Raw genomic sequence first — 24992 nt, 5'->3', positions numbered from 1 at the left:
ACTGACTGATTTATTCAACATCCTTACAAAACCCCAAAATGGGAGTTAATGGCAGGACACTGAAATTCAACAAGGTCATAATCAGAGTTGATACTGCTTACTCATCAAACATGTCTGCATTTTACCACATCAGTCTCTACAGCTCTGTCTACACCCAAATGTCCAAACTTCAGATTTGTTAGTATTATGTTAAATACTATACATATGAGGAATTCCTATTCTTTCCATTAAAAGTCATTCTTGTGCATTTTATGGCTTCAGAACAACATTGAAGTTAAAGTAAAAGAGAAATGTCTGAATTATACCTGACGAGCATAATTGTCCAGGTCTTTCAGTTGATTCAGATCCACTTGCAGAGTCTTCAGGCTGGATTTATCCCAGGGATATGCTATTTTCAGAAAGAAATGGAGAGACAAACAAAGCTCAAGAAAGACTGATGCCCAAGAATGACTTTTGGAACTGACATGACTGAACCAAGCAATGTGTGTCATGGGAGACAATGAAGTGGAAAAATGAAGTGGATGGACATGAAGACCATTCTTTGTATCATGTCAATATATGAAGTGAGCGAAGTTAACGCTTTAAGGCTGATTTCTACTTACTTTTAAGATATAACACATAATCCTTGAAAATCAGCGCTCACCAAAGTCCACAAAAAAAGAGAGTTTCTTGAGAATGTACAAATATACACTGTTAACTATACTTTTTTTTTTAAAAGAGCTGCTGCTCTTGAATGCTCAGATAGGAATAACTATAGAGTATTAAATTTCTTAAAGGTCAGTCATCTCTGTATTATCTATTCACCTAACAATTTACAAAAATGATCAAGTGACAGGCCCCCGGCTATTGTAATAAGTAAATTATTCCATATATTGTTCATTCTTCATTTCAGGAAATATTTTCTAGCATATAGATAGATAGATAGATAGATAGATACTTAGGTGCTAAAATACTTTTTACAAGTTTCTGTATATGCCTCTTTGTTTAAGTACTGGCAATAAACTTTAAATTTCCTTATAAATATCTCTTATCATCCATGTTTGGGCATGTTATGTACTCTGCTGGGTACATCCTTTTCACATTACACAATTTTTCCAAAATTTCTAGTTGTAGACTTCATTTACATAATTTTAGTGAGTTGAGGAATGTTGCATTGCACTCCTGTAACTTAACAGTCATCTAGACTGACATACCCAGCGACTCAGTTCAAGCAATGTACAAATCACTCCCATGATATTTAATTTTGTCTTAAATTGTAGGAGTGGACTTGTATGTATGTGAGGTCTGACATATAATGCAGCTGCAATGAATAAGAAAGATGGGTGCTTTGGACCATAACAAACAGAAGAGAGACTCAGCTGTCTGATGTTCCATATTTTACATACCAAAACAGAATTGAAAAAAAAAACAAAAGGGCAGAGATTGCAATTGAACTTGCCATACTTGTAAAGTCTTCTGACAGTAACCATCTCCAGAAGGCAGCATTTTATTTCCTGTCAGAATGGTTGAACTCGTGATGCTTTGGAAATGTGAAACCAACATTGTATTGCAGTTGACATACCCTGTGACTTCCAGATGTGTAATATGACACACTCCAACAACAAGATCGGCAACTGAAGTTGGCAACTTTAGCATCCCCTCCATCTCAAAGCCAGGTAATGTGATGTCGGCTTTAAGCACCCATGTTAGAATGCAGCCATTTCTAGCCCAGCTTCCAACTCACTGTTTAACACTCAATAATTTGCTAAATGTGTCTGCCCTTCAATTTAAAAAAATACATGTAATTATTTATTACACAGCTGTTCTGAAAATTTTGTCTCTCTATTATAAAAAAAAATCCTGGGAGGGAGACGAGACGTGATGTTCTTGGAAGACAATTTGACGTCCGTGCGAGAGATGCTTTAACGTCATGCAAAGACCATTTGACGTCCCGCGAAAGACACTTTACATCTCGTGAGACCACATTTAAAACAAGTTCATGGACATCTAACCAAGCAGTTGTTGGAATGCTTTTGGCAGACAGACATCATGTGCTCCCAGCTCTTAAAACAATGACAAGCGACAAGCAGAGCATGCAGCTTGCCAGCAGCAGCAGCAGGAGCAAGCCAGCAGAAGATCCGACTGCTTTTCCTTAGCGTGCATTCAGCCCCAACCACAATACGAGTGGCAGAGACACGAAGTGGCAAAAGGACAGCTGCAGTACAGGCTTTTGAATGATCGCTGTGCAGCGCGACAAAAAGAACACGCAGTTCACCAGCAGCATCTCCTTAGCGTTCAAAACACACACACACAACACGAGCAACATTATACGTCCTGCGAGAAAAACTTAGCCACGCCTGGGGCCAGAAATAAAGGACAAGTATTGTTTTTACAAAAGTTTTAAAGTAAAAGTTAAAATAATGCAAATGTAACAATTACCATGAAAATAACAATCTCTTTAAATTGTATATCCGATAAACCAAACCTGGGGGTGGGCGAGCGAAGCGAGCAGGGAGTGGACCCCCCTAGTTTTATATAAAAACAAAAGGTTACATTGAGTGTTTCTTATTACATTGCACTTAGGCTGTAATTTCTAATTTAATTAAAACTACAGGATAAGTAGGAATTATTACTGTGGAACCTGAATAACTGCTTATGTAATTACTCATTTCTTATTGCTATTTCCACTCACCTATACTGGTACTTAAGTTGCATACTAAGTACACCATAATAATGCCCACTTACACTGTATCATCTCTGCTAATTACTCATTTGTTATAGTGCTGGTTCACAGTAATGACAGACATGTAATGTAAGGTGTTGCCAATGGTTTTTATTAGATATTTTTTGTAAGTACTGTACATATCATTAGATAGCCCCCTTTCACAAAGGAATGCATGGTGGGGTGTTCTCCAGCTTGCTGAGCTAAATTAAAGCTACATTACCCAGGCTACCTTTCACCTCACTGACACCACCGTATTTTGAACTTTCTTACTGTACATGGACTGGATTCCTGTGTCATGGTCAGGTCTGAAATCAAAGATTCCCAGTGAGAGATTTCACATGAATACTTTTCAAAGCTGTAGCTTCCAGTGCAACAACACAAAGAGTTCAATGCTACACAGATTAACAAAGTTATGATGAAATAATGGCCTTTCACCTCAATTAATATTATAAACTAAAAAGGAAATAATAATAAACAGGTCAGCTAGAGATTTTTTTTGGCACAGATCAAGTAGCAAATCAATAACGATTTTGATAGCACTGATCACAAATTCACTTGAACACAATGGATACCAGCATACTGTCCTCTTCTGGTGTTCACACCAATGATTCCTACTCAGCAACTTCTGAACACAAAGTTCAAAGTGAACAAGCCTGCAAAGCTAAAGGAATTTTCCTATAACTCCAAAGTTTAAGAATGTTAGTCCTTGCAGTAGGTGACATTTGGTATTAAAGTTGATAAATATTTTGTAAGTCAGATAAAGCAAATGTAATATGAGTGTTTCAAAAGACATTTTATTGATATTTAAATAACCAACTGCCGAGTCTTTAGAACTGACACAGGAGGTGAATTTTATTGCAGGGTTAGGAGAGGTGCCTTAAACCAGTTTGGCAAGGGGGATTCTATGAAACATGCCCTACATTAAACTACACAGCTAAGCAAATGGTATCCATTACTTGAGGGCAGTTATAAAAAGGCATTCTGTGCACCCAGTGGTCTGAAGTATGGCTGTTTGGGTTTGGTTTTGATTCAGAGGCCACAGTGTACCACAACACCCTACTGGCCTATGAATTAGGACAGAGAGTGTATAAAAAGTTGGTCGCTTTACCTGCCCCCTCTCTCTATCTCTCTCCTTCTCTATCTCACACACACACACACCATGACACAATGAAAAGCACAACTCAGAAGCCGTATTGAGACAAGCATGCAGCCTGTCCTAACGAAACCTAGAAAGGGTGACTTTACTAGAGACATTTAAATAACTACAAGTCTATGTGCCACCTGAAACTACACATCTACCATTTATCAGGTTGTATGGTTGCCAAACATTTCATGTACTTTGCTTCATTATTATTAATTTATGACTATTGTCAACATTACATTATTAACATGTGTAACTTAACTCCTACTTGTCCTTTTACTTTCTGTTATTGGCTGAGGTTCTAGATGTAGAAGGGAAGGAGGGGAGAAGTTATAAAGTACAATACCTTATAAATAATGGTAAGTCTATGGGATGTGTGGCATTCTGATAAAGTCTACACAATAAAGAGTACAAAAAAGGTAAAGCAGAGTAACATAGACCTTAGAACATAGTCCTGAAAACTGCTACATATGCATTAGATAAGTGGAAATATTAACAGGACACAGGCACAAAAATTCAGTGCCATCCCAAGGGAAATAGCATTCTATAAAATAAAGAAAGACTCACAGTATTTTCCTGTTACTTTGCATTTATCATCACTGATAAATCCTGAAAAAAATAAGAAAATGAAGCCACATCAGACAAAATAAAGGTACATCTTCTGGCTTCTTTACACTGAAACATCATCTATCTATCTATCTATCTATCTATCTATCTATCTATCTATCTATCTATCTATCTATCTATCTATCTATCATGATCTCATCATTATCCACCATTGGGAAGGAATAGGTTATGAGAGATTTCTACTGATTGATGGTAATTAGCTGAGAGGTGGAAGACAAATCGGTGGAAAGAAAAGAAGTTCAAATACTAGAGGAGCAATACAAAGTATTCACAAATCAAAGGAGCAAAAACAAAGATGATTTCAAGCCAGAATTACTAATATTATCTTGCTAACTATATTAACTAACACTGCTGTAAAGTTTGCCTAGCAAAAGATTCAACACTAGGAGATCAAGAGCTGTATCCTAGCATCCTAAACAGGGGTCACGATGATGACACACTTCATGAAGATGTCTGATCTTGTGGTACTAACAGATGTTGCTGCTACAAAATGGGCACAGCCGCATGGAAACACCACAAAATGTCCACTTACCTTTATTCATATAACTGTCTTTATCTTGCTGTGTTTTCTTTTCTGTGTTAAAAAATGCATGACTCAATGCAATGATAATAATATTGCAAACACAGCTTCATTTTTATAGTCATTAAGTATATGTAACAAAGACCTCTAGAGAATGAAAAAAAGCCTCACAACTGGGATGTGGTGCAGGTACAAAGAGGCATGTTGCAAAGGGTAATTAAATCCAAACTATATAGAATACACCTTATAATTTAAAATTATAAATCGGGAGAGATGCCGCAAAGGTGTCCCCTCCTGTCAAAATGTAAATGACCTTGCCTGGCCTGGGACATTAAAGATATGGAGCAGCCTCTCATGGACATTTATCAAGTCTGTGGGGTCCTCACATTCAGATCACACTTGTGTGTGGCATTTTATCTGGTAGGTTTACAGCTCCATGACATAGAGCATAAAATCTCTTGTGGACAACTGCTTTGAAATTTAAGGTAGTGTTAAATGCCTGCACCAGTTGGAGAAAAATAAGAAACACAGGGCCCTACCTATTCTCTGCTGTCACTTCTAACAAAACACTTGTCATTAGTACTGCACTTCATGCAAACATATTTGGAATTGTATCCTGAATTGTTTATTTTCATATGGACAGGTGCTAGGTTTGAAATGTCTATGGCACTTGGTACCTTCTAGAATCTCATGATGCTCACAAGGAGTACAGGAAGATACCACTGGACTCTGAAGATATGTGAAAATAGAGGCACTTTGGTTTAGTTGTTGCTTATTTTGCTTATCATCATTAAAACTCTTTAGATACTAGTAACATTTTAGAGATGTGTCTTTTTTAAATAAGATAAAAAAATCAAACAGCAATGTGAACTGGAGAGTGTTTATACATTTTAATACAGTTCAGTTAAGGCAGCTCCTAGCTCCCACTGCTCATCTTGTCCATGGTTAAGCTTTACAACCAAAGTCCTCCTTTCCTTTTTAATTTGTACTTCACTTGCAAATGTCTGTTACTGGAAAACAAACACCATTTTCCAAGAAGTACCAGCCTGCTCAACTTTATACCACGCTATTTTTAGGCTGGTGCATTCCAGTTCTCATTTGTCCATAAGTTGCTCTTACTTGTTTCTCTTTGCCACTGAGTGACACTGGCAAGCACATTACAAAGTGGGCAGCAGATCTCTGAGTTACATCAGTTACCTGTGCTCTGTGGTGCTGTCTCTCTGCGGAATGAGGTCTTCACTTTTGGATGAAACTCCACTGCCACTGAAACTATAAGAAATATAGTGTTATAAATGGAGAACACATTGGACATACTCTTAATGATACATTTTTTTAAACTTATAAACACTGTGTTTTCTTTCCCAATAACCCATTTTCAGGGACTATGTAACAAAAAGGCTGGTCCCTACTGCATTAATAGAGCTAAGTGTACATTTTCTTATGTCCACCACCTTTAAATTCTCAAGGCCAATCATTTTCAAACCTGAAGGCATCAGACACAAAGCAGGAACCAGTTCTGGACTGGGCTCGAGTATGTGACAGGGGGCATTCATCCATGCATCTATAATCACACATAGAGTCCTAGTTTAATCTAACAGGCACCTACGTATTTACTGGATCTGCTTATTAACCAGGAATATACATTAGTAAAAACAAAAAAAAAAACAACATTGAGTGACTAAGGTGAAATTTGAGTCCAGGAGCTACGAGACAGAGGGGAAATGTGTTAAGATGGTAGTTGGTTTACACCATTCTTCAAGAAACAGTTTTCTTTCTTTTTATTGATTCTGGTGTGCATTTGTTTGTTGTAGGTGTTATTTATTTACTTCTGCAAAATGGGAAATTTCCATGTTGGGATAAATAAAGTATCTATCTATCAATACGTAAGCAGTCCTGGAAGAATGGTCACATGTGGGTGCAGTTTGTTCCAATTTCATCATTGATTCTCTGCTAGTTATAAATAGGAAGAAAGAAAGAAAGAAAGAAAGAAAGAAAGAAAGAAAGAAAGAAAGAAAGAAAGAAAGAAAAGAATCAGAGGTTAAATGAAAACGTAAGTAAAAGAGAAGCCAGAAACTTGGAGAAGTCAGTGCTGATGCAGAGAGGAAGCAGAGGGTCAGCAATGTGGCCCCAAAGGAAGTGTGTGACAGGCACTAGAAGGGACAGAGGTCACTGCTGGTGAGTGCATAAGGAGCAGGAGTGACCTACTGGATGTCTCTTGGCACAAGGCCAAGAAATGAAACAGAAGCAACGCTTGGCGTTGTGCCCTGCTGAACACCTGAGTTGGCACTGGAAATCTTAGCCAGTATTTAAAGGTTGACTGCATCTGGTGGTGAATGTCTCCTCTGGTTGCAGATGCCCCTAAAGGGTAGGAAGGAAGCAACTAGGCACAGGATTTTTTTAAAGGACAGGATTCTGCCAGTGATGTTACCATCATTTTTATGGATATATACTAATTATTTATTGGACATTTTAACCTTCACCAGCACCTCTGTTTTTACTGGAATTATTTATTTACCAGTAATGGATTGTGCAATGGATGGATGGATGGATTGTGCAGTGAATACACTTGACTTGAGCATTCCTAGTTTTCCTACTCTTTCTCTGTACGTTTAGCATTCATTTGCTCAGAGGTTGATGCGCTTGCTGCTTCCTGAACAGCTCTTCTTTTCTCCACTCTAGCAGCCTGCTTCTCTTACTTTACAGAATTTCCACAAAACATAAATTTTAACACTCCCTCAACAACTAGCATTTGCAATCTTCTTTTAAATTGTTCTCACTTGAATATGATGAAAGAGCCCTCTACGTCTGTTATACTTTTACCCTGGTTTCCCTTGATATTTACAAAGTTATACAGTAGTGTAGCAGTTAGAATTACTGCCTTATAGTTTCAGGAGATTGGGGTTGTAAACTGGACTGAACAGGTACTTTGGTTTTTCCTCATATTTCAAAAAGACATACATGCTACTTTAAGGGGCAATTCCAACTGTGTTCATTGTGATTTTGTTATTTCCTAAAACTTTATGATTAGGTATAAAACTTGTTTAAAATGTTGCTTCTATAGTTCGTGTTGCCTTTTGTCTCAAATACTTACCTGAAGGGTTTTCCTCTTGATTTCCTGAAGATGACTTCTCTGGAAAATGTGCTAGAAGAAACACATATGGTGAGGTCAGTGTTATGATAAACATATAGCTTAATTTTTGGGGCTTCTGGGTAATTGCAAGTACAGTACTTTCAAAATTGTAAGTGAACTGGAAATCCTGGAGGGGTTAAATGAGGCCTTTGACTGCATCTCTAGCTGTATCCTCTCCAATGAATTATTGTTAGATAATATTACATAAGGTGAACATACCAAGTAAATGAATAGCGTATCTTACATACAGTACATTTTTTAGGGAGTATAAAAATATAGGCAGACCCGAGGTTACAAATGAGTTCTAGTCTTGCCAATGTTGATAAACCAGAACTTGCACTGAAAATGTCTATTAATGGAAATACAAGCCAAAATGCATAATTTTAATCACTTACAGTATTTTACAGAAAAAAATCAAACTTATTAATAAAATGGTAGTGAAGCAATATTTTTTACTTTAAATCACAAAAACCAAATAATTTAAAATAAAATGAACCACAGCTACAGTATGTATAGTATGTTGATCTCACACTTAAACATTCTATTGTTTTTAATTTTGACACAGTACCTCATTGTTGATTTGGAAGAGGTATAATGATTTCATGAAAAGCCACAACTAACTGATGATTGATCCCTCAGCTGAGATGTGCTATACTTCCTGAGGAATTGCTAAGAGTGTCACTCTCATCACATCAACTTCTGTAGACGGCATGATGGCCTACGATCTGTTTATATGTACTCCTACAGGAACAGCTGGGATGCCCATGTAAGACGTTTGAAATTACAAATAGTGGATTCTGCCTCTCCTCAGCTAAATCAACAGCTGTTTGTCTAGCTGCTAACCTGTGACAGAGCTTAATGCATGAACAATTTACAAGCACAAACTAATTGATTCAGTGGAACTCAATAGGAGTGTTGTAGCGGATGTCTGATTTCATTAGCGTTGTTCGTTTTGCATGAAGATGCTCTAAACACTGCATGTCTGGTTCATAGTTCTTGTTCATTTCACTTATGATTCTTTCACGTTCAAACTGAATCTTTACCAGTGAGTGAGAAGCCTGTCATTGACAATTTTCTAATTCCTCATTCAAGTACAGTACAGTAACAACACATTTGTATAACAAAATATTGTTTTGTACAATTTATTATTAACTCATATTACAGGTAAAACTAATGCTTTTATGACACTGTATACTTTCAACAAATTATTCAAAAATGAAATCTTATAAAATTATTATTGGAATTTCTAAGAATTATTTGCTTTCAACTTTACTTTTTATGAACACTGTTTAAGTCTCAGTCACTGATTCTTTCGAGTTCAAACTGAATTATTAGCCATGAACGAGGCATGATTCTTGTTCATTTTCTTTCTCAACTGAGAACAAGTTGCATTTTTCTCATTTGTTTGAATTGTGAACTGAAGCATTTCCCGAGAATGAGTCTCATAATTTTCCTTCAGTTAATGATTTTAATTGTGTTGCCATGAATTATCAACATAATTAATATATAATGTCATTCAGTCATTTTCTAACCTGCTTAAGTCTTGAGCAGGGTATACGGGGGGGTGGCGAGGGTTACAAGCAGAGGTTCTACTTTTCCTGCTGAATAGCCAGTTTCCAGTATGACTGCTTATCTCCAACTGAACTTACTTTCCTGCTGGTTATATTCAGCGACACATGTGCACTAAAGCACTAAATATTTAAAAACAGTCACAAAGTGTGTAGTGTGCAGTACTAATCCTTCTTGTTAGTGTCAGCTGCTATGTAGTCATCTGTGTCAAAACGTGATTGCTTCTTTGAAAAGTGAAAAAAATTTAATTTTAAATGTGAAAATTAATTAAAATTTACCTGAAAAGAAAGACTTTGGGGTTTTATGTTCTCATTCATATAAGCATAATTGCTGAAAGTTGAGACTGACATAAACTAAGACCAGGCTGTACTCAGGGCCGGTGCCACAATTAAGGTGAATTAGGTATTCACCTAAGGTGGAAATCATAAATGTGGGGGGTGGAGGGAATCCAGACGTACAGGTTACAGACGGCTGGTAAGCTAGTAAGATTGGCCTAGGGCACAAAATAACTTATCACTAGCAGTAATACATAATAAAATATTATAAGGTATGATAATATTTAAACAACCAAATAAAATAAAAGCAATAGCAATGGGCTACATGTTGATTTATAGCTAGAACAGACAGTAGACTCTTTGCATGTGGACTGTTAACTAATATGTTAACATTTTTCTCACTATTTTCTGTAGAAATGATGCTTTTCATGGTGTTCTAGTGAAGGAGGCACAGGAGGTGGATTTGACAGCCTCTCTTGTACCACACAACACTCTTTAGATGAAGGTTTGCTGAAGTGATCTGTGTTTTACATCGCTGTGATACTGTGTCATCCTCACTATCAGCATGTTCTAAATTGTATTCATTTATTTGTGACTCAAATGACACAGGGATACAAAATTAGGCAATTTGTCAGTTCAAGTTGGCACTATCAGCATGTGGTACTTTAGAATGGATACAAAGCCTGAGCTGATCAGCTTTAAGGAAGACAATGGACAAGTGCAGTACTTTACAAGTTCAAAAAGTTTCATTACTTCCATAAATGAAGCAGCCTGGCACAGATGACAGGATTGATATCCTTACCTTGGTTAATGTAGACATGCTCTGTGTTGTTTTGTTTCTGCCTAGAGTGTGCATTCACATCTTGTTCTGTAAAAAATAAAATTATTAAACATCATTATCATGTAAAAATACTGTATACATATAAATATGGTGGATATGATATCTTTGGGGTCATATTGCTTCTGGAACAAAAACAGAGATGTCATCATCTTAAACTGAGCCATCCTACAATAAATGAGGACTGTATGCTCAAAGGCACATAATTTCATATTTTTTTAATCACAGGGTTAAAAAACCTGCTTAACACTAGCAATTTAAATGATTAAAGATTTTTCACATGCAGGCTCAAGAGAATTTCACGTGCAGTTTGTGAGAACAAGAAAGAAAGTGCCTTTATTTTTAAAGGGATTGTGATCTTTTTGGTTTATGATGTCAGTGACAGTTTTAAAGCTGATTATTTGAAGGTGAATGACTATCTTGTAAATACAACTTTACATTTATCCCAGGAACAATAGAAACCCCACAATATCACCCCTGAAGTAGGGCTGTCAGATCCTGGACTGGGAGGACTATAATGGCAGCGCTACTCAGTTTCTAAGTATGAAAACATTTCTTAAAGTTAATGGAACATCACCTTTATATTAGAAACTCTGTTCCAGTTTGTGATTTAACCCAGCCACAGGGGATGCACAAACCAGTGTGTTTCTTTGTGCCGGTCCCAAGCCCGGATAAATGGGGAGGGTTGCATCAGGAAGGGCATCCAGTGTAAAATTTTGCCAAATTAATATGCGGACAACAATACAAATTTCCATACCCGATCGGTCAAACCCCGGGTTAACAACGACCACCACCAGTACTGTTAGCCAACAGGGTGCTGGCAGAAATTGGGCTACCGTTGGCCAAAGAAGAAGAAGGAGAAGAAGAGGGGGGAGATGTGTCTGGAGGCAGGAGGAAAGGAAGAAAGTAAAGCGAGTGGAACTGAGGGTAGGAACTTTGAATGTTGGCAGTATGACTGGTAAGGGGAGAGAGTTAGCCGATATGATGGAGAGAAGGAAGGTTGATATATTGTGCGTGCAAGGGACTAAATGGAAGGGGAGTAAGGCCAGGTGGATCGGAGGTGGATTCAAATTGTTCTATCATTGTTTGGATGGCAGAAGACATGGGGTAGGAGTTATTCTGAAGGAACAGTATGTCAAGAGTGTTTTGGAGGTGGAACGAATATCAGGCAGAGTAATGATTATGAAGCTGGAAATTGGAGGTGTGATGATGAATGTTGTTAGTGCATATGCACTGCAAGTTGGGTGTGCAATGGGTGAGAAAGAAGATTTTTGGAGTGAGTTGGATGAAGTGCTGATCAGTGTACCCAAGGGACAGAAAGTGGTGATTGGAGCGGATTTCAATGGGCATGTTGATGAAGGGAACAGTGGAGACGAGGAGGTGATGGGTAGGTTGAAGAAAACCGGAGAGAGAAGAGGTTGAATGATGTGGAGATAGTGAATCAGGAAGTGCAACGGGTTAGCAAGGAGGAAGTAAGGACAGCTTTGAAGAGGATGAAAAATGGAAAGGCTGTTGGTCCAGATGACATACCTATGGAAGCATGGAGGTGTTTAGGAGAGATGGCAGTGGAGTTTTTAACCAGATTGTTTAATGGAATCTTGGAAAGTGAGAGGATGCCTGAGGAGTGGAGGAGAAGTGTACTGGGGCCGATATTTAAGAATAAGGGGGATGTGCAGGACTGCAGTACCTACAGGGGAATAAAATTGATGAGCCACAGCATGAAGTTATGGGGAAGAGTAGTGGAAGCTAGGTTAAGAAGTGAGGTGATGATCAGTGAGCAGCAGTATGGTTTCATACCAAGAAAGAGCACCACAGATGCAACGTTTGCTCAGAGGATGTTTATGGAGATGTATAGAGAAGGCCAGAAGGAGTTGCATTGTGTTTTTGTGGACCTGGAGAAAGCATATGACAGGGTGCCTCGAGAGGAGCTGTGGTATTGTATGAGGAAGTCGGAAGTGGCAGAGAAGTACGTAAGAGTTGTACAGGATATGTACGAGGGAAGTGTGACAGTGGTGAGGTCTGCGGTAGGAGTGACAGATGCATTCAAGTTGGAGGTGGGATTATATCAGGGATCGGCTCTGAGCCCTTTCTTATTTGCAATGGTGATGGACAGGTTGACAGATGAGATTAGACAGGAGTCCACGTGGATTATGATGTTTGCTAATGACATTGTGATCTGTAGCAATAGTAGGGAGCAGGTTGAGGAGACCCTGGAGAGGTGAAGATATGCTCTAGAGAGGACAGGAATGAAGGTCAGTAGGAGCAACACAGAATACATGTGTAAATGAGAGGGAGGTCAGTGGAATGGTGAGGATGAGAGGGAGTAGAGCTGGCGAAGGTGGATGAGTTTAAATACTTGTGATCAACAGTACAGAGTAATGGGGATTGTGGAATAGAGGTGAAGAAGAGAGTGCAGGCAGGGTGGAATGGGTGGAGAAGAGTGTCAGGAGTAATTTGTGACAGACGGGTATCAGCAAGAGTGAAAGGGAAGGTCTACAGGACGGTAGTGAGATCAGCTATGTTATATGGGTTGGAGATGGTGGCACTGACCAGAAAGCAGGAGACAGAGCTGGAGATGGCAGAGTTAAAGATGCTAAGATTTGCACTGGGTGTGACGAGGATGTATAGGATTAGAAATTAGTACATTAGAGGGTCAGCTCATGTTGAACGGTTGGGAGACAAAGTCAGAGAGGCGAGATTGCGTTGGTTTGGACATGTGCAGAGAAGAGATGCTGGGTATATTGGGAGAAGGATGCTAAGGATAGAGCTGCCAGGGAAGAGAAAAAGAGGAAGGCCTAAACGAAGGTTTATGGATGTGATGAGAGAGGACATGCAGGTGATGGGTGTGACAGAACAAGATACAGAGGACAAAAAGATATTGAAGAAGATGATCTGCTGTGGCAACCCCTAACGGGAGCAGCCAAAAGAAGAAGAAGAAGTTCCAGTTTGTGTTTAAGTCTGCTGTGTCAAATCTTTTTACCAGTTAATTTTCTTATAAAATATAGCATGATGCTTTCCTTGAAACACTCTGTCTTTTATGTAACTATGTAAGTTTCTATAAAAACACACAAGACAAATTGTTTTGAGATTTGATGTTCAGCTTTGTTATTTGTGTTTCACTGAAAATTGCATTCCAGTTAATCAATAAAATATAAACAAAATAAAATTCTTCACAACCAAGTGAATTGAAATAAACCTAACAAAATAATTCAGTAGAAAACAATCAGACTCCTGTACACTAAACTATGTCACTGCAATGAGCCGTCTTTGTCAATTTCAAGGAGATGTGAAGGTTGTATTAGTGTTAATTTTCAAAATTACAGACTAACAGCATGAGTGATCCATCTGGTCAAACAAGAATATAAAGTTAAATTAATAACTAACATTAACCTCAAACAAAGGAATTGATTGAATGGAAAGCCTACAGTCAAATGGGTCTTCCAGAACCAGGATAGGAACGTGAATCTCGAGACAAAATTGAGACATGGTGTCAATACGTGGTAAATGAAGTGTTATGTAATCAAGTATTAGGTTTTTCACACAAGGAGTGAAACGATAACTCATCACTGTCCACAGCTATGTCCACATAACAATGAAGGCTAAAGGGATGGTGATTTACATTGAACACTGTGTGTGATTTAAGGAAGTTATGCTCAATTGCAAGCAGCTCTGGTTTACATAACCCAAAATAAACTTTAAAAATTCCAGGGAAGAACTACTAGACTTATTCATAGAACAAAAGGTTATGCTTAAACTACAGGTCTCATCTGAGATACTGTTGTACAGTGTTGGTCTCCATCATATAAAGAAGCCATAACACAGCTAGAGAAAGGTCACAGAAGAGGTAACTAGACTAATTATGGGATTGAGATATATGACCTATGAGGAGAGATTAAATAAGTTAATCCTTTTAAGTATAAACAAATGCATATTAAGAAGTGACATGATAGAGATGCTCAGCTTTATGAGTGGAATTACTTATTTTCAAATAAATTCTCAGGTTACATGACACAGCTGGAGTATTGTTATGGGTGAATTTCTCACAAACATTACATATTTTTTCTCCATGTAGAGATTCATGACACATGGACTAATTAACTAAGTAGTGCAGTAGACAGTAGAACATTAGGGACCTTCAAGACATGTCTCAGCTTTACCTTAGAGAAATTAGGTAAGATTAGCCAGCTTTGTGAAGTTGAATGGCCTATTCTTGACAAATGTATTCTAATGTCCTAAATTTGCCAAATTGTGGGAGTTGAATGCGGCACCTAGAAAACTTTCAAATCTCATTAATAATTTGGTTATTTTAGGTGAATGGATTATTGAATTTAGTAGTTTAATAATAATTAATGATGTTGATCTGAATGACCAGCTACTATGATCTTGTCAATGAACAGACTGATGAATGATTGTGGGAGTTTTCCAAGTCTGTCTACATGTGCTTGGTTGACCCAAAAATGCTTATGATTGTATACTGCATGGTATCTTATGGAGCAACAGTACACATAATAACCTTGCTATTAACTGAAATTCATTCAAAGTGAGAACAAAAGTCCTCTAACACTGTGTCTTGTCCTACTTATGTTCTGATGTGGATCCCACTTTGAAGTTTTGTTTTTGTCTCTTTTATACTTTATTTTCACCTCTTTTCTTGGAGTGTTCTGTTTTAATTTAATTCTTGTTAACTGTCTCATTATTTTTTGTCATTATCTTTAGGTTTTTTATATTAGGTTAGGAATTAATGTTAGTGTTTTCAGCTTTGCTCATGGTCTTCCAACCCATTTGCTTTCTAAATTTAGGTTTACATTTACAAATATTGTTTTTGAGATTTGGATATTTCTTTTTACATTACATTACATTTTACATTACTATTATTACTATTACATTACTATACATATATTGTTTTGTGAATTTCTTTCTGCTTTCATTCTTTCTTCATATTTTGTATTTTTGATTTTTGAAATTTTGTATTTTTGTACATTTGGATCTTATTATGTTAAGGTAATCATTTTCTGTTTTCTTTTCCTTTCCTGTTATAATTCCATTTGTTTTGATCCTTGGTTATCCTTTTGATTTCATTACAGTTATATAAAGTAAACTGTATTATAAAGTTTTGCTTTTTTATTATTGTGGTTTTCTTTCCTCTTTGGCAAAAACTTAGGCATAATATCACATCAGTCTCCTGTGCATGATTAAATTAAGGTTGGTGTAATTTGCATTATTTTATCAATTCCTGTATACAAAATAATATTTTTCTGGATAAAAGGTTTTGATATTTTGCTTAGCATTTTAAACTTGATGACTGGTTGGCTGTCTTTTCCGGTTTTGACTGTTTTCTCAACCATGTCTCATCTCCTGGTCCTTTTTCATTAAAAACCTTTTACTGTCTCATCTTTACTCAGTAAAAATATGGTGAAAAAGGTTATGTAATAACCGAAAAAATGCAAAAGGTTCCTTCACAGACATGTTGAAATTATTTTCTGTAATGGGGTAAGGAACCTACCAATCTATAGTACAGCTGCTACTCCTCCAGATCATGAGCAACCAGTTGAGGTGGTGTGAGATCTGCTGAGATGTTCTCCTAGTGTCTCCCTTTGAATGTTAACTAGTCAAGTCAAGTCAAGTTGGGGAGCATGCACTGGTACAGTGTGTTGCCACACCCACTACACAACGAAACAGCTCGGGATCCCAGTTGGCAACCCTCCAGGCTGACACGTGGCCAAGTCCCATCCTTCGGAAATGATCCTCTATCTGCTGCAGCCAGGTGTTACGTGGGTGACCCCTTGGCCTGGTCCAGCCACTTGGGTCCTCAACAATGAGGATCTTATGAGCCGGATCACCCTCGGGGAAATGCGGCACATGGCTGTAGTGCCGTAACTGATGCTTCCTGACAATGCAGGTAATGTGCCTCATTCGGGACTCCAAGAGCAACCGCTCATTCAACACAAAGACAAAACAATGGTACCCAAGGATTTTCCGAAGAGACACAGTACCAGAGGGGTCCAGTCTTTATCTCAGGTCACTGGATAGCATCCACGTCTCACAACCATACAGCAAGACAGGAGGCACCAGGACTCTAAAGACTTGGACCTTCGTCCTTCTGCATAGATATCAGGAGCACCACACACCCCTTTCCAGCAACCTCATGACACCCAATGCTCTCCCAATCCTGTCTACTGACTTGATAGGAAGAGTCACCAGAGACATGAATGTCACTGCCAAGCTAAGTAAACCTCTCGACAAGGTCGACACTCTCTCTCCGCAGACAAACACACTGCTGATGACTGTGCCCAAGAGGTCATTAAGGGCCTGGTCTAAACTAGGCATAAACTAGGCATGATCTGTAAGGAGAAGATCCAAGTGCAGTCCCTAAACATGCTGCAGACATTATATTTCTCAGTTCTTCGTGAAATCCAAAGAAATTCCACAGGAGGAAGTGAAGTTTTTAGGGGAGTCTGGGGTACTCTGTTTCACCTGTAATTATCACCTTGATTCCTACCATGAAATCATAATGAATAAAATTATAGTTGAGTCAGTAGCATTTCACAATGAAAATTCATTGGTTACACATTGCTTCATCTATTTTGAAATTACCTACAACTTTTTGCAATTGACTAAATGTTGATTTCTTTTCAGGTTATGTCTTGGTAAAATTAACAATGCTGTCCATTACGTAAGCTGCAAACTGGCAGAGAACTGTGATTCTTTTTCTATACCTGCCATTTTTTAATTTGTTCCATTTCACCCCATACAAAAAACAAATTCATAATTGTCTTACCTTTAAAAAGAGAAAATGTAATCATGCACTTTTTGGCTTCCGACAATAGAACCTCAGGACGGTGTTGTGTAACAAACATCCCAATTATTTGTGTTGCTCCAGATTTCTGCCCGCAAGTGATAGGTGCCTCAAGAGTTTTCACTGCGCATTTTACATTGCAAGGAATATTGGATTGCTTCATATTCATAAGGAAGCATTGGGCTGCTTGAATTTGAGCTAATTTTATCTTGTGTTTTTCACAGCCAGCTTTATAGGTGCCAGCAAAGGTTCATGTGTCTACTTCAGGACAAGCCGAACATACTGAGGACTGTCCCACATTTACATATGCTAGGAGGGCTAAGGGGTGGTGTTAATATTTTCTGATGCATTTGTTGAGCTTCACCTTGTGAAAAAATATAAAACAAATTTAAATGCAACTTACTATATTTTATACTTAATTAGAGAGCATATCTATACAAAGGAGCAACCCCTTATATCTGTGTATGTACTCTATGCTTTGTACTTGCTACATAACTTTAGCTGTTGCACTTACACAGGTATATCTAGTTATGCTTCACATTATTGACACAACTACAATATGTCTTGTCAAAATGGAATATGCATATGCAGGTGCTCAAATTATTTCCATACAGTGCACTGCATATATTTACATGAAATCATTTTAGGTGCTATCAATGGAGCATAAAACATCTACATTTAACACTTTAGACCTGAAACACCATCAAGAAATTTCATTATGCTGAATTGGGTAAATTTCGCTATTCTGTTACTGCATTTAGAGTGAAATGAGTCAAATTATTGTGTCAATATTTATGAAGTGTCTCAGAATAAGAAAATGGTCATAACTTGCTCAAAAACACAGAGTGACTCAAATTTAATCCTACTGTTAGTAGTAGGAGTAAAAGCATTTTAGCAGTTTTACAAATTTAGGAAAATACTCCTAATCACCAGGATTTAGGTGAGCTTATGAGATTTCCTAAAACTCTAGGAGCTGCCAGAAGATGGGTTTCAGGCAGAGATCGGCATTCACATTCCAGTAAAAGCAGAAAGTTTTGGAAACTCTGGATAACAGTGAACTCTTAAAAGATATTGATTTGACCGAGATGGAATAAAATTTGTAATACATTATGTGATCATTTCATCTATGCAAGTAAGTCATGTGCTGTCACCTTAAATCAGTTTTGGTAACGTTACGCTTTTTGGCCACAGGGAAAATGAAGCTTTACAATAACGATGTGTTGGCCATGTCACAGCCAACCATTTCTTGAATTTTGTACCAAACTTTGAACTCCCTTACAACACGTGAGGTAATATGCAGATTTATACATTTCCCCACCACCTCACATAAGGTAATGTTAAATCAAGCAGCATTCATGCAAATTGCTGGTTTTCTTGGAGTTTTTGGTGTAATATATTGCACATGCTGTACTTAAAGATCAAGTGTGAGAACACATATGTTAATCACTAGTAACATCACGTATCAACATAAAATGCACACTTCATTATAGTAGCCAGAACATTACCCTGCTAAACTTCGCTTTCCATAAACCCCTGGACTATTTGCATTACACTTTACAAGTCCAGGAGGGTTCAGAAAAGCAAGTGGAGACTCCCAGGGCATTAGATAAATACAGCCACAGAGAAGATAAGGGGGAATCCCTGAGAAAGGAACTTATGCAACTCTAGAAGATGATCAGGTGCACAGGAGAAGTGAATGCAGCTTCAGAAATAGCAAAGGAATAGCTGTGGATAGTTTCGCTTTTATTTTATGAGGCATTTCTAATGGCCCACACAGTGGGGATGTGATTCTATTGAAAGTAAGGCTGTGGATTTTATTATTAAATAAACATGTCTCTTATCCATCTTAACTCTCATTCTGCATGTATTTCGGTCTTTCCATTTAGATGTTCATACAGTATTATCCTTGACTAGCTCTGCTAACTGTCTAAGGCGGGATGAAAGCTAAGTAATCAATGTACACCTCAGCAAATTCAATGTTAATGCTTGCAGTGCACCATCGATTGGAATGTATTTTATAATGCATGTAGTAATAAAATGCATTGCATTTATTATTCCAACATTGCTTTTACGAATTCCATACCAAAAGGCATATGACAGAGACATGACAATTGGATGGACACACAGATACAAACCACACACACACACACACACAGACACTTGTCCTTTTATTAAATTGGATGTTGCTGGGAAGTGGCCTAGTTCAACACTTGACTCTAGAGTACTTCATCAGAGTGACAGAAACCTTTTATTTGAACTTAATCGTGTAATCACGAATCGGAAATCATCTCAGACACCTGGATAAACCAAAAAATGGTGATGATGGATGATGTTAATTTAAAGGTTGACTAATTGTATTTTCTACTGTGTTCTCTAAAGGTTATCCCCAGAGCTATGAAATTATGAATTATCATACCCAAATCAACTTCCTTTTGGTGGTCTTGGTCTTCTTGACTCTTTTGGCAACCTGAAAAACAAAAAATATCAGACTTGCTAATTTGGACAAATACTGCTCAATGGAAGGAGCAATAGTATAGTAAAACGTGAACTGTAAGTAGTTAACTGTGAACTCCGCATTCAGTCACCATCAGCTTTATAAATCCATAAGGATAACTTTAGTGGACATACAAAAATAATAAGGACAGCCACTGGGTCAGGATCCCCCACTGCTGTGCATGGCTTGATTTGCTCTGTGAAAGTTTTTTTAAGTGAAAGATCACACATTCACAGCTTTTAGTGTACAACAACATCCATTCTGTCTAGCGAAAGATAATCTGGTTATGAATGTGTAACTGATGACTTTCTATGACTTCTGACAACATTTAAAAAATATAATGATAATTAGATTTTTTCCAATTTTAGATAATACATAACATTACTTTTCCAATGAGTTAAAGAAGATGGATTGGGATTCTTATATGTGAGCAAAATAAGTCTGCATATAAGTAGAGTGGTATATAGCATATTGAAAATTGAAGGGAATTGCTTTATTGATAATTTTTCCTATTTTCATACTGTATTTTAATTACATACATAGACCAAAATTTTCAATAAATCCAGAATTTCTCTGGTCTATGATCTTTATATTCCTATAAAGCCCACATGTGTCTTCAAAGATCCAAGATCTCATAATACATTCCATACTTTAGCTTGTGGTTCAAGCTCTGGTCATTCCAAACAATGAGATTTTATAAGTAATGTTGTGTTTCTGTAAATTGTTGACTTTGTAATTGGCTCACAATGGTATTTGAAGGTAACTGGGTGAATTTACTCATTTAATAGCAATCTCATTCCCCACCCTTCCAGCCATCTTGCCAAACCATTGACGCATTATCTCAATATAATACAATGTCTCTGCCTTAGAACATGATCCACAGTGGCAAGCCTGAAGCCACACAAAAGTGTTCCTGATAAATTCCCATATTCATGAGCAATACTTATGAAGTGTCCATTATTAAACATTCCAGTGTCAGTGGCATTTGCAGATTACTTTTCACTTTATAATCTTTATATCTTGTATTTACTGCAGCTCCTGAGTGTACCATAACTTGGTTGTGTCTACCTTTCCATAATGGCATATAAAGATGTACTCCCATTGCCATTGTGGGTGTTACCCCCATTTATATCTTGTGCCACTTTCCATTATAGCATTCCTTTGTCATCTGTTGTTATCTCCATAGTGTATAAGTATTCCTTCTTCTTTTGGCTGCTCCCATTAGGGGTCGCCACAGTGGATTATCTTCTTACATATCTTTTTGTCCTCTGTATCTTGTTCACACCCATCACCTGCATGTCCTCTATCACCTCATCCTTAAACCTTCTCTTAGGCCTTCCTCTTTTCCTCTTCCTTGGCAGCTCTATTCTTAGCATCCTTCTCCCAATATACCCAGCATCTCTACTCTGCACATACCCAACCAACGCAATCTCGCATTTCTGACTTTGTCTCCCAACTGTCCAACATGAGCTGACCCTCTAATTTACTCATTTCTAATCCTATCCATTCTCATCACACCCAGTGCAAATCTCAGCATCTTTAACTCTGCTACCTCCAGCTCTGTCTCCTGCTTTCTGGTCAGTGCCACTGTCTCCAACCCATATAACATAGCTGGTCTCACTACCGTCCTGTAGACCTTCCATTTCACTTTTGCTAATATCTGTCTGTCACAAATCACTTCTGACATTCTTCTCCAACCATTCCACCCTGCCTGCACTCTCTTTTTCATCTCACATCCACAATCCCCATTACTTTGTACTGTTGATGCCAAGTACTGTATTTAAACTCATCCACCTTCACAAACTCTACAAATTGCATCTTCACCATTCCACTGATCTCCCTCTCATTTACACACATGTATTCTGTTTTGTTCCTACTTACCTTCATTCCTCTCCTCTCTAGAGCATATCTCCACCTCTCCAGGGTCTCCTCAACCTGCTCCCTACTCTCACTACAGATCACAATGTCATCAGCAAACATTATAGTCCATAGTCTAATCTCGTCTGCCAACCTGTCCATCACCATTGCAAATAAGAAAGGGCTCAGAGCCGATCCCTGATGTAATCCCACCTCCACCTTGAATGCATCTGTCACTCCTACCGCAGACCTCACCACGGTCACACTTCCCTCATACATATCCTGTACAATTCTCACATACTTGTCTGCCACTCCCGACTTCCTCATACAATACCACAACTCCTCTCGAGGCACCCTGTCATATGCTTTCTCCAGGTCCACAAAGACACAATGCAACTCCTTCTGGCCTTCTCTATACTTCTCCATCAACACCCTCAGAGCAAACATCGCATCTGTGGTGCTCTTTCTTGTCATGAAACCATACTGCTGCTCACTAATCATCACCTTCCTTCTTAACCGAGCTTCCACTACTCTTTCCCATAACTTCATGCTGTGGCTCATCAATTTTATCCCTCTGTAGTTACTACAGTCCTGCACATCCCCCTTATTCTTAAATATCGGCACCAGTACACTTCTTCTCCACTCCTCAGGCCTCCTCTCATAGTGTATAACTATTAAATTAACTAATTCCTCGGATAAGGAGGAACACTTGAAACCTTATCAATAAGCTCTGGAATCATAACTAACTAAAAAAAGAAACTGAAAATGTAAAAAATGGTACAAATAATCGATAATAGCTTTTCTACCTGATCTCCAAAGCCTACAGAAATTATCATATAAGTAAACTACACATCTACCTAACCAGTTCTGGACTACCAGTTGGAGCTAACAGGTGTCAACCTGTCAGATATGAGCTGCCGTTACTATAAGTTGTATTATAATAAATACATTTTTGCTTGATATAATCTAAATAAAGTATAAGTATAAAGTAATACTTACAGGCATAACAGAGGTAGAAGGGTAGCAGAGGAAAACAAAACACAGCAAGCAGTATATTCTGAGTAAGTGTGAGGCGTTCATGGAGCATCATCCTCTAATGCAAAGGCAGATCCTAGAAGTGTCAGAGACTACAGTTAGAAGATAACAATTCAGTGAGTACTGGGTGAAGGCTATTTAGAAGAATCAAGTGTTTGTGCCACTGTAACAAAGAGAGAGACAATCTAATTTGCATACAGTGGAAGCTGCCCTGGCTGCCCCTGTGTTATAATTAATACAGGTTAATATTCAGTTTTGCAAGTCCTAGTTATATTCTACGGCTGAATGTATAGTGCCATTATTTTGGTTGTAAGTTACTAATGCTGCCGGCCTACTCTTATAACTAAATGGATAAGACAACAAGACACCAAATTCTGCAGTGTTGAATTTGTTATATCTGAATATAACACCAGTCTTCAGTGAAAAAGATTACTCGCCTGGTGTACACTCTTTTTACGACTGTACAAAATAAGCCTTCCTGAAACATCTTTATGTTTACAGACGCCCTATGACAAATGGACCACCCTGAGTCAACTCCCTAAGTGGCGTGAGTTTCCTCCCCGACGATTATATGATCCATCGAGCCGGAATATTCTACAGTACTTACAACAGATATGATGTTTCAGTATCAGTTTGAACACAAACACCCTCAATGTTAATTCATCCACCTGTCTTTTTAGAGGACTATGAAGTTCAGAATCCTAGGTGAGGTGCTGTACCTTCAGTAATCAGCACAGCATTGCAAGCACACACACTGGACGAAGAGCAGGAAGAAGTTAGAGAGCCATTATGACCCTGCAGTTTCATCTTCCATTAACGAGCACAGTCTTGATATAGATGTGAAGCAATCGGATGCTACAATTGACTTGCAGCAAAGCATAATGAAGACAGGCATCTCTTACAGGATGAAGAAGGTAACTCTTTAATTTCAAATTCTAACCTAATTATTCACAAACTATAGGCAGAAAATCATCAGCTTCATCAGTCTAGCTTATTCATGAAAAAGAAAATGAAATACCTGTGGGCTGCTCAAGTTGAGATGCATCAGCTAATGATAAGAAGTCAGCCATTATCAATAATACCTAAGAGCCTCTTTACAGACAAAGAGAAACCAATGCCTTCACTTCAAACCAGAACCATACACTCTGCCCTTAATCCAGCAGATGTCCTGACAAAAGGTAAAACCTTGGCTGAGCTCCCTGTGCCTAACAGTTGGAGCCAGGGCCCCCATTTCCATTATAAGCCAGACTCCGAGTGCCCAGTGGCATACCCTATAGCACCCCCAGAAGATAAGTCAGAGCAACATAAAGACACCTTCTGTGGTGTCACTATCACATCTACCCCCCTTATAGTAAATTCCAATGGTTATGATACCGGGAGTGATTTAGTAGAAGCCATATTCCAAAAAAGAGAGGCAGATGCTGAGCATACTCGTCCATCAAGTGCAGCAGACTATCAAGCAGCAGAGCTGCTGAATTTTCAGAGAACACAACAAGACAATTTCCCTCGAGAGTAAAAATAGTTGAAGGCAGTGGGGACAGTGCCTGCCACCAGCCATCTGTAAAATTTGTCACCTGAATTTGATGAATCCAGCCAGCTTATTCGAGTAGGAGGTCAACTGCGCCGTCCCATAAAATTCAAGTTTGACTCTATTCATCGTATAGCTTTAAAACCTCATCATCTTATCACCAGATTGATCATCCAGTACTGTGACAGTAAGTTATGCCATCCAGGGCCTGAACAGGTTTTTGCCAAATTGAGAAGACATTTTTGGATTTTAAGGAGCAGAGAAGCCATCCAGAAACTCCAACATATGTGTCATGACTGTAGGAAATGGAACGCTAGACCTGTCATTCCAAAAATGACAGACACCTCACCTGCCCGGCTTAGACTATTTAAACATACCTTCTATAGTATTGTAATGGACTGCTTTGGACCCTTTTACTTCAAAGTAGGAAAGCATTATGAAAAGAGTTGGGGTATAATCTTAAGTGCCTTAAAACAAA

The 24992-nt window shown here is 38.1% G+C and overlaps 1 protein-coding gene across 2 annotated transcripts in view; it reads right to left on the bottom strand.

Annotated features, from left to right (window-relative positions):
• Positions 1 to 24992, bottom strand: part of LOC120534601 (kyphoscoliosis peptidase-like) — a 58953-nt gene that overhangs the window by 27173 nt on the left and 6788 nt on the right. Inside the window, exons 2-9 of one of the 2 annotated variants that reach the window (XM_039762193.1) lie at positions 22951 to 23062; positions 20017 to 20067; positions 10769 to 10834; positions 8084 to 8134; positions 6190 to 6261; positions 5005 to 5046; positions 4413 to 4454; positions 306 to 388 (exon numbers count right to left, since the gene is read on the bottom strand). In XM_039762193.1, the coding sequence (XP_039618127.1) occupies positions 306 to 388; positions 4413 to 4454; positions 5005 to 5046; positions 6190 to 6261; positions 8084 to 8134; positions 10769 to 10834; positions 20017 to 20067; positions 22951 to 23041 (498 nt within the window). In that variant the 5' untranslated portion in view covers positions 23042 to 23062. The remainder of the gene's footprint in view (positions 1 to 305; positions 389 to 4412; positions 4455 to 5004; positions 5047 to 6189; positions 6262 to 8083; positions 8135 to 10768; positions 10835 to 20016; positions 20068 to 22950; positions 23063 to 24992) is intronic. The other variant, XM_039762201.1, reaches the window with a different exon arrangement.

Source organism: Polypterus senegalus, chromosome 1, assembly GCF_016835505.1.
Source record: "Polypterus senegalus isolate Bchr_013 chromosome 1, ASM1683550v1, whole genome shotgun sequence".
Lineage (NCBI taxonomy): Eukaryota > Metazoa > Chordata > Cladistia > Polypteriformes > Polypteridae > Polypterus > Polypterus senegalus.
The sequence above is the reverse complement of the archived record's forward strand: the minus strand, read 5'-3'. Positions and strand labels throughout refer to the sequence as shown.